General features: G+C 31.4%; 1 protein-coding gene across 1 annotated transcript; it reads left to right on the forward strand.

The window, feature by feature from the left end:
• Positions 1–889: 889 nt before the first annotated feature.
• Positions 890–11,602, forward strand: LOC132737561 (uncharacterized; the record flags this gene model as incomplete). Its single annotated transcript, XM_060724865.1, is given in 8 exon segments — positions 890–2,082; positions 8,311–8,378; positions 8,734–8,863; positions 9,512–9,678; positions 10,284–10,357; positions 10,720–10,808; positions 11,032–11,261; positions 11,452–11,602. Coding segments are annotated over 8 exon segments (1,425 nt in total), but the record flags the coding sequence as incomplete, so codon positions are not given.

The raw sequence follows: 11,602 nt of genomic DNA on the forward strand, positions 1-11,602 counted from the left end.
GTTGTTGCTATTATCATTTATTATTGAAAGATGTGGAATTTAACCTTATTCCAAAAGTAACGTAGCAAAACAATTTTGTGACAGTTTAGAACAATATAATAAACCATAAATTTTCAGTAACCATGACATTTCGTTGTGTCTATACACAAGTAGCCATTCGTGGTAGTTTCGAATTTAGGGGCATATCTTATCGTGCGATTTTTCGTTATTAATTATACTAACTTAATTACAAATAACGTGTTAGTGTCTAAATAACGGGATTTAATATATGAATATAAAAATTGTTTCCCTTGTAATTCAATTCTTATCCAAATAACCTTCAGTATAATATAAAATGATACAAGCAACAGTTTTTTTTATTATTTCACAAATCTTTAATGTGTGAAAATTGTGTTGCATTTAGTATACCTTCTTCAGGGTGACACTTTAACCTGAAAGTAAATCTATAATAAATTAAGAATCATAACAATATCATGTAACCAAACTCATAATTAACATTAGGGTACCTTATAATTAACATACAATCGCCTCATTATTTACAATAAGCACCCCTATAAGTAACTTAAGCAGCCTAAAGAATTAACATTTAGTCACATTTAAAGTGACATTTTTCGTTTTACCTAAATGTTGCTAAATATGTGATGTCCAGGGTTGTCATGCAACTGAAATTATTTATCACATCTAATACAACTATAATAAATACGACGTTGTTGAACATAAGGAAGACATGTTTACTAAACACTTGTACGTTAAAACCTTGTGAGGTGATGTTAGGAAACAACGGGAAATAAATTACTCTTGAGCAACTGTATTGATCCATACAGTGTTGATAAATTACCCGTCGATAACCACAAATAGTACATGCTGCCCTCTGTACTTCTTTACGAATTATTTTGTTTTATCCTGCATAAATCTTTTTATTGATGTACTTCTCTAAACAAAATAAAAGTACTTTGGAACGAATAACATTATAAAAGGTACTTCAGAAACATGTGTAAAACAATCAAGATACACGGCTTTAACAACTCAAATAATGCTAAATCACATTCATACAACGCGACTGGGAGAGAAGGAAAGTATTAGTTCAATGTGTGATTTATTTGCAATAATCTTACTAGGATTACAGTAATCTTTGTAGTCTTCTTGAGATTATAGAAACGCTCATAAAGCAAACGTTGCTGTCGTCTGCCATGAACGCCCGTGTCATCATGCCTGGGAGACCCGCAACGATAATCTACTGGTCTTATCATCGGCATGAACGCCGCATCAAACGCTATTGTAGACTCTAATGTTATGAAAGTAATAAATCATATCTGATTAAATATATAGTCTTATACTTAGTTATTATGAAAGGTCATGAAAAAACAGTGTTCTAAAAGTGTTTGTGGTGGTATTAATTGTTGCCGTATCTGCTATATCATATATACATGACGAATCTGGCTTTATAATGACAATGCACAGATTGACACCGGTGATGAAATTTATAAAGTTTTTACCTTTGGAAAAATTAACAAATTCACGGAACATAGGATTCAACGGATAACTCATCGAGAAAAATACATTTTTATGACAATGTTTAGCCGACGACAGTTTCTCAGTGAATCCGACTTGCCGTTAGAGAACAATAAAATGTACCGACGAGAATCAATCACAGATTATATAACAAGTCGACGAGGGTCACTATCTGATCTGGTATTTAGTAACAGCAGATATCTTGCACGAGATTCTCTTGGTGCTCAACTTTCACGGAGATCACGTCATCTCAGTTTGTCCAGCCAGACGTCGGTTATAGCACAAAAACAAAGGTCTTCAAGTTTAGTACCTCTACAGAAATCTCAAATTTTACCACGTGACATTCGCTCAGAATATAACACTAACACTCTGTCAAACTTTGAGAAACGTTTTATGAAAACGAAATCATTGAATAGTTTCAACGGGTCATCTACAAGGGTCGATGACCAGAAGAGAAATTCGAAAGGTCAGATTAACCTAAATAAAAGACGGAAATTATTAAAAAAGATTAAATCCCTACAGACGTTTGACAGCGTTTTAAAAGCCAGACAGAGCAGACGGCGTTTTGACGTAAGTTTTCGTTATGTTTTCACGTTTAAAGAGAGGGTTAGGGTTAGGGTTAGGGCTAGGGCTAACCCTAACCCTAACCCTTCACGTTTAAAGACTTAACCGGCTGATATATTTTTGTTGCAGATTTGTCCTGCTTTAAAGTTGGACAATATTTTGTTAATTTTGATTGTTACAATATGAAACTACAAAATTTGAGCCAGCAATACATTGCCTGGTCAGACTTTACGGGTTGTTCAGGCTGACCTGGCTGTAAAACCTGATCAGACTGTACGAGTGTTTAGGTTGGCCAGACAGTAAAGCTGGTCATACTGCACGGCCATGCTCTATATTTATTGGCAAAAGCTAGCAGTTTATGATCCGATGTACAAAGAAAATGATGAGCGGTTCTAATTCTTCATTATTTCACGTCTCTAATATTAAATTTTAGTTTCGTTTCTAATATTTTTGACATTTTTGACATTTCATTACATTTTGGATATTTCATTACATATCTAATGTGTCATTACGTTTCTAATATTTCATCACATTTAGTTTTCTAATATTTTATTACGTTTAGTTTTCTAATATTTCATTACATTTAACTTTCTAATATTTTATTACGTTTAGTTTTCTAATATTTCATTACATTTAACTTTCTAATATTTTATTACATTTAACTTTCTAATATTTCATTTAATTTAACTTTCTAATATTTTATTACATTTAACTTTCTAATATTTCATTACCTTTTTTATATTTCGTTACGTTTCTTTGTTTTATTACATTTTTTTTATTGAATTTCTAATATTTCATTACATTTTTAATATTTCATTTACGTATATTATTTCATTCCGTTCGTAATATTTTATTATATTTCTAATATTTCATTACATTTATAATTAAAGTACATTACTTTAAAAATAAACAAAAAAACTATTGCATGTAAAATTAGGTGAGTAAATCATACGGAAGCGTCCTGGTGCCAATTCATAATGTTCTATAAAAAAATCTCCTACATAGGAGATAAAAAAAGCCTAATTAGGAGTTTATAACTTCTACGTAGGACTTTATAACTCCTACGTAGAGGAACACTTATAAAGTCCTACGTAGGAGTTATAAACTCCTACGTAGGACTATTAAACTCCTACGTAGGACTTTAAAACTCCTAATTAGGTTTTTTAACATAGGAGTTATAAAGTCTTACGTAGGACTTATATAGTCCTATACGTAGGAGTTATAAACTTCTAATTAGGCTTTTTTAACTCCTACGTAGGAGTTATAAAGTTCTTCGTAGGAGTTTGTAAGTCCTACGTAGGACTTTAAAACTGCTAAATAGGTTTTTATATCTCCTACGTAGGAGTTATAAAGTCCTACGTAGGAGTTTGTAAGTCCTACGTAGGACTTTAAAACTGCTAATAAGGTTTTTATATCTCCTACGTAGGAGTTATAAAGTCCTACGTAGGACTAATAAAGTCCTACGTAGGACTTACAAAGTCCTACGTAGGAGTTATAAACTCCTAATTAGGCTTTTTTATCTCCTACGTAGGAGTTACAAAGTCCTACGTAGGAGTTATCTTTTTTATAGAAGATGTTAAATTGGCACCAGGACGCTTCCGTAAAATCAGGATAACAACAATTAAGATTTTCAAAATTAAATTTTAAGTTTTCCCTTATTACAAAATATGTACTGTATGTCAATTTAGAACAATTGCCTGTGATTTTTACGATTCCTTAAAATTATTACAGCTACAAACATTAATAAAATTTATTATAGTTTTTGGGTTGAAACAAAACAAAGAAAAATACATTATGAAGTTGTAGTTACAAATTTTTTAATTTGGAATAAATAATAATCTGTAAAAAAATGATATTTATTTTAAGTTAAAAAAAAAGCCATAAGTGATATTTGGAAGATCTTACTAACCTCTCTATAATTAAACATCAGTTGTTATCTATGTTATTGATTATTGATCTGTCAATAAGCGATCAAAGTTGATCATTAAGTAAAAGTATCGATTAAGGGATGTTTGATTTAGGGTTAACAGAGTTGTTCGATTAGGAACATATTTATCATCACCGTTAATCAGTAGATAAGAACATTTAAAATAACAACTCTATCAGATTCTTTCACACAAAAAACACTGTTGAAAAATATGTTGTATAATATGATAGATTGTTTAGTCCTCATCAAATCGCTTTGAAAAAATTGTCATGTTTTTCCTTTTAGGCTCATGTCAGTTCTCAAATGGGTTTCAAGTAAATATTGTTGTTGTTGCTGCTGCTGTTGTTGTTGTTGTTTATCAGTTAGGTTTTGAAGCGGAATCTTCAGATTAGACATAACTATAAAACATTGGTGAATTTAATGTTTCCATGTCCGAATTTTTAAACCTTATGAGAAATATCAAAGGATTTTGAAATAAATAGATTTTAAAAAATAAAACAGATGTGTAAATTCTTTCGTCATTTTATAAATAAGAGATTTTTTTGGGGGGGGGGGGGGGAAGGAGGGGAGTGTGCGTATTTCTTGCATATCAGACTGGCGTTTCCGTGAGTTTTACCCATGCCGGAAATTTCATCTGGCATGGGGGTGCCAAATGAGTCGCTTGCCTCGGGACGGATTTTCCGGTCCGAGCCGCAACATATGACAGATATTATTATTCATACCACATTTTACACAATGTGCGTATTTATTTATAGAATTCCATCAGTATGTAATTATCCACTCGCTAGAATATTTTGTCATGGGTTGAACCGCACGTGACACGTGTATTAAGATGCTAATTGATGTTTCTACAAAATCCTATCTGAAAGTCATTTTATTTATGATCGAACACAGGTCGCATGTTATAATGAGATTATTGTGTGCCAATGTGGTAATTGAACAACGATGTTTGTAGAGATAATATTTACTGCCATGATTTATCATACAGTAGTTCACAATTAGTTCACAATTAGTTCACAATATAGAAAGAGAACATACATCATAGTATTGTATTTTACTGAACATCAAAAAAGTATAGAAACAACTTTTTTTAGTAAATATCAAATTCACGATCGCTATGTATAATTAAATAAAACCCACCTACCACAATCGTGTAAGCCAATTTGAAAATTAATTGTTCAAAAGTAGTTATTCGGTACTTCCATTCTTTACGATTTTATCATTTTTATACCTTTTTATGACTTTGACATGTCCTATGTAAATAAATATTTTAGACATTTCTATACATAGCCATAAAATCATATAATTATTTTATTTTCACACCAGATTCAATATCTGACATTGTAAAATGTTTACAATAAAACGATGAATTGATCTGATTTATGCTTAAAGTTGGTCAATGCACACTTCATACAGGGGTGTAGCTTGCTTTATCTACATAGGGCTCACGTATTTAAGCAAATGTAATATTCGCAGATATAAAATGTTTGGTATTTTTCTTTTTCTTTTAAACTAATGTTTGTTTTATAAAAGATAGGACAGTTACTTGAAACAGTCTTAAGTGGAAAAACTTTTTATCCTAAAGTTGGTCACAAGTCCTAGGATTTAGGATTAACTTATGACTCTCCATGAAACGCAGAAAATATAAATGTTACAGGGGTACGTGTTGTAACTCGTGCTAATGTATTTGTTTCATCATTATATGTATTAATATTAGCCAAACGCGACCTGTTTTTTTCGCTTAAAACGACGCAATTTTTGTGTGGCATCAACGGTCGGGGATTTTTAGAAGCGAACACACGTAAAACATGACAGAAATGGAAAATATGTGTCGTATATTTAGTTTCCAAAAAGGGAAATTTTAATAAATCAAAACTGGATTAACTTTTTTCATCGCGTCTTTACAAGTGTAAAGTGGTAAAAACTTAAACAAGCAATTTCTTTTTAAAGTATGGTTATAAATTATTATACGAAATTCATGTGGAATACACCACGTAATATTTTACTCTATTTTGATACTTTTGCTGGCATGTATCCAGTGTTTTATAGTTCCGTTTGCTTTCTGGTTGACCCAGGTCGACATAATATACAATAATAACATAAATTTCAAAAATACTTCATAAGAAGTTATCTACTGTCAAAATACAGCAATGCATACATCTATATAGATGTTTTATACGATATTGTAAATCACTTACTTTGGCTACCTATGTAAATAAGAATATTTCTTAACATGCTCATTTTGATCTGGATAAGACACATTGTGAAAATGATTGATGTGAAATGTTCTAATAATAAAAAGTCGTAAGGAAAAGAAAAAAGTTAAAACATTAGTTATTTAATTCTGTTGCGTTTTAAAGCTTCCATTGTATCATTTTGCATTAGCAAAACGTTCGGTTTGTTGGTATTGTTTTGGGACATATTAGAAATTCAAAGATATAAAACTATGGAAGATTGGGAAGATATACTGTCTTCAAGAAAATGGCCGGACGGGAGTGAAGTTGTGCTAAAAAAGAATCGATTAACAAAACAAAAACATGAAGATGACATAAAACCACGAATAATTGACTCGAGCATCTCGAGTGTTGAGGGTGAGAAAACAAGCACAAATTGTAACACTAGAGGCTCGTGCGCACGTGCCGTGTATGATGATACAAGCGTTAAATATATAAAGAACAGTGACAAAGGAGAGAATAAAAGCCCGCGAATTGAATCATCTTTAAAATCAAACAGTGCACATGTCAGTAAAAGTGTTAGGTCAATAGAAACATTTCTGAGAGATAATAATAGGGAATTATCAAATGTTACCTCCAGGAAAATGTTGCCGGTAATTATAATAATTGAATTGATTAGTACTATAAAAAATGAAATAAAATGTTTTGCCTTACCACTTACAGTAATATTTTACTACTTTTGATTTTCATCTTCGTCACTGAAGGAGCTATCCAAGTTTGTTACACTGTAACTATTCAAAATATATTTTGTTTTATACTGAATAAATCTGAAATACTCTTTTCTGTCGAACTCTGTCGAAAACATAACATATAAGCCTGTTAGTGCATCTGTAATGATGGTTAATCCATACTTTCTAAAACAATAGTTCGGTTACAATACACAGACTGTCTGAGTAAATTATATATGTAATATATCATCTCATTTAATTCTGATAATGATATACGATAAGGATATAAACTATGATTCTAACCAGAGTGATTATGGTCATTATTTTGTTCTTTTTTCTTCGTATTTTTTTGAAGATCATATTATGACTACTGTTTATAGCAAAAGAAATTAAAAAGAACCCAACATTTCAACTTGCATTATACCTAAATATAAAAAAGATAAAAAGCAAGAAAAGCTTTGTGTATGTATTAATGTATAACGTTAGTATTACAATATGTTAGTAATATGTTAGTAATGTAATAGGTTAGTAATGTAATATGTTAGTAATGTAATATGTTAGTAATGTAATATGTTAGTAATGTAATATGTTAGTAATGTAATAGGTTAGTAATGTAATATGTTAGTAATGTAATATGTTAGTAATGTAATATGTTAGTAATGCAATAGGTTAGTAATGCAATATGTTAGTAATGTAATATGTTAGTAATGTAATATGTTAGTAATGTAATATGTTAGTAATGTAATATGTTAGTAATGTAATATGTTAGTAATGTAATATGTTAGTAATGTAATATTTTAGTAATATAAGTAGATACGAGGACGCTTTTAAAATAAAGGGACATGGAAAAAATATTTTTGTATAAACTCAATCACTTCAGTCAGTCTTTAACATGTTATTTTGTTGACACACGGACCCATGTCTGGCTTTACAATAAAAACATTTTTAATTAAAATTTTAAATTAAACATGTAATAATTTATACTAGTTATATTTTCTATATCATACCGTTTACCTGTACATAAATGTTAGCAATTTACGAATTTATTGCGAGTGACTGTCAAATTTCGTTTGATCAAAGTGTACTTAACTATTAGTTTTGCTTTAACTTATGTATCTAACGATTAACTAAATGTCTCTATCTAAAGCTATCATGTGTTAAGGACTCCTGATTTTATTAATTTGTGTTGAAATATAACTGTACTTCGTAAAAGGGAGCATTATGTAAGTTTTTTTTCTCCATGTTTCAGCTTTTTGTTTTCTAAACATTGAGGTATGGAAAAAGATTTACGGCATGTCTGTACATCCTCTATGTAAAACGTGCGTTTTAAACGCTACTGAATATAGCATAATATATATAAATCTCCGACAATCATGTACAGAAATGATGTTTTGTTTATTTTCAGCCATTGGCGAAGTTTCGAAGGGCCGCGAGAATCGTTCTGCTTCTTCTGAAAGCAACAGCAAGCAGCAGGTAAAATTACAATTAATGCAACAATTTATTCACATAAGACAATGAATGACAACAATCTAATGGAAAAAAAGAAAAGAATTTTGAGCAGAAATATCTATTTGTTATTTCATATAACTACTATTCTTAATCAACATATATTCTTACATAATGATTGGATCTTAGTATTACATTCAATTATATTAATTGGACTATACATCTTCTATCGTACAGTTTGATTTTGATGTAAAAAAGGAAACAAATTTTAGCCAATAAACATGTCCTTCTAAGTAAAATCAATTCCAGTTAAAGTAAAACATGTAACATTAGTTTACCATGTCGTGCGTGACATTGTTATCCAGAAATTTACTTGTTGTAGACATGCAAGTCAAGGTCATCAAGATCACAAATCCTGGTCACAACTTGCGGAAGAACAGAGCACAGCAAAACGAACGTACGACCTGTTTGGGATATCATTCGATCCATCCATGTTCAAGGCAAAACGTGAGGTAAAGACGTCATTTACTTACTTCCAATGCTAATTATTATTAACAACATCAATACATGATTTCATAAGATAAATTCTGAATTTTTATAAGAATACATTTACTTTAACCGTTACGGTGAACGTAGTATTTAAAGAATTACTTTGTTTGCTAGTTAATGATGGTGAACCTTGAAGTCGTTTGTTGTACTAACCTAGAATATGTTTTTGAAGTCAGATGGTGATATACTACTCTGTAAATGAATGGTCTATTGTAGTGTTTTGTTTTTTCTTACAATAGAAATAGAATCCTTACTGATCCCGTCCGTCTCGCCATCATATACTCTACCATAAGACTGTTATATGAAATAAACATTTTGAAAGGTTATATGACCCAAATATAAACGGTTATATTGCTCCAACACACTGTTAGTGTAGGGACGATCATATAACCTGCCTATGGTATTTAAAACGTGCATCGTATTTATAATACTGCGCATTTATTTTTACTTTGATTTAATTGAGAATTTAACTGGTTAAATTGCAGTACCGTGTTTTAAACAAACATAATAAGTTGCATTAACAACAGCATTTATGTATATAAATAACAACACACGAGTGGTGTATTTGATATATCCGTTTATTTTATATGATACCAAATTTAACCTTACAGAAGTATTTAAGTAACGAGGCTAAGGTGATAATGTCAATGTATCCAGGCGACAGGTCGGACGAGCAGGTGAAGCTAGCGTTACTTGCCCTCAATCAAACTGTAGAAGCTTTCGGAGAATTCCCAATCAAATTACAAAAGTCACTAGCTAGTGTGGGCTGGTATGAAAAGTGAGTCACAACAAATATCTAATGAGCCGCGCCATGACAAAACCAACATAATGGGTTTGCGACCAGCATGGATCCAAACCAGCCTGCGCATCCGCGCAATCTGATCAGGATCCATGCTGTTCGCTGTCAGTTAATGTTCTTGTTAAAGGGTTTGTAAGCGAACAGCATGGATCCTGACCAGACTTCGTTGATGCTTAGGCTGGTCTGGAGCCATGCTGATCGCAAACCCATTATGTTGGTTTTTGTCATGTCGCAGCTCAAATATAACACAATCATAGTGAAATTGGTAGTTAAATTTGGTTCTTGTCGATGACTGTCAAAGTCTTTTGCAATTAGTAATTATGTAAATTACATTTTAAAATCAGTCTCATATATTATTATTTTGCTTGAAGCCCTACAAATAATGATTGAACAACTTTTTAAAAATATAAAATAACTGAACTCTAAATATCATTTAGATTCATAAAATATGCATTTCTATTTTACAGAATACAAATGCACACATATTCGTTTGTTTTTCTGTATCTAAAAAGTAAAATAAAATAATAGTTTCTCTTATATACCATCCCTTCTAGTATTTATACGACTTATTTTATTACTTTCAGTTTCGAGGCAAAGAGGGTGATCATTCGTCAGGGACATATGGCTGATAATTTTTACTTTATTCTCTCAGGGACAGGTATGTGGTAGAATTTTTTTTTTCTAATTCTGCTTAACTTTTATACAGAATACTAGGTATTATTTTGTATGGTATTTGCTTGCCTTTTTTGATAGGTTTCATCACAAATTGTGTATACCTTGTATGTTGAATGAACATTTATAACTGACATAATTTAAAACTTTTACCTATTAATAATATTGCTAAATTTGTGTAAAAGATTTCCCATATTTTGAAATTGGAACAGTCCATTCGAATTTTAAGTGATGTCAATAATAACAAATTATCAGAAATGTGCTAGCGGCTGGCTTTATACTGGTGACAAATGCTATATAGTTTGGTGTTTAGCGTGTCAAAACATATCAACTTTGTGTTATTTACAGCCGTTGTCACATTGCTAGAAACAAACAGGGATACTGGTGAAGAGGGAGTCAGAACAGTAGCGTTCCTACGGAAAGGTAACAGTTTTGGGGTAAGCACACTATATGACCTTAACTATAACATAATAAAGTGTCTAAAGAGTATATTACAACATGGAGAAATAATAGTGATCCTAATTTACAGACCAAAGGAATAAAGTGAACATATTCTCGACTTTTTATATATAAAAGCAAAACGCATCTGCAACGTCGAATCACAATGTCACCACCTCTCTAAGATTACGTTAGATAATGTGCCTTTGTACATTTCTTCAGGAACTCGCTTTAATGCACGGAGCGAAACGGAGCGCTACAGTCACGTGCCAGACGAATGTTGAACTTCTAGCGGTCAGTAGAGAAGACTTCATTGATATATTCATGCATATAGAGAAAGACAAAGAACCAGATCACATCAGTTTTCTACGTAACATCGACGTATTCCGCGGCTGGCCCGTGGAAAAATTACCTCATAATAATCCTAGAATATGTCTCTTCACTTTTTTCAGGTAACGGTTGTTTCAAAAGGTACACAAAAAATAAATATCTTGTTTCAATTATTTTAGCATCGACATTGTTAGAACTTCAGTTTCTTGACAGTATGCTAACTAGATACAGTATGCATTAAATTTTATGCAATCCTAGTATCCATGTTACTGTGAAATTCAGAAAAATGTCTAACGATGTTTTATTTTTCAGGCGTGGTGTTTTACTTTGTAAGGACAGTAATGCTACCGACTGGATTTACGTCATTAAGACGGGCACCTGTCGAGTCCTGAAGGATCTCTTTGATACCAGACCTAATATACCTGGTCTAGAATATGTGCCATATTCTCTCAAACAATCTTAT

The sequence above is a fragment of the Ruditapes philippinarum genome, unplaced genomic scaffold, assembly GCF_026571515.1.
Source record: "Ruditapes philippinarum isolate M1 unplaced genomic scaffold, ASM2657151v2 ctg2402_1_1_1_1, whole genome shotgun sequence".
In the NCBI taxonomy this organism is placed as follows: domain Eukaryota; kingdom Metazoa; phylum Mollusca; class Bivalvia; order Venerida; family Veneridae; genus Ruditapes; species Ruditapes philippinarum.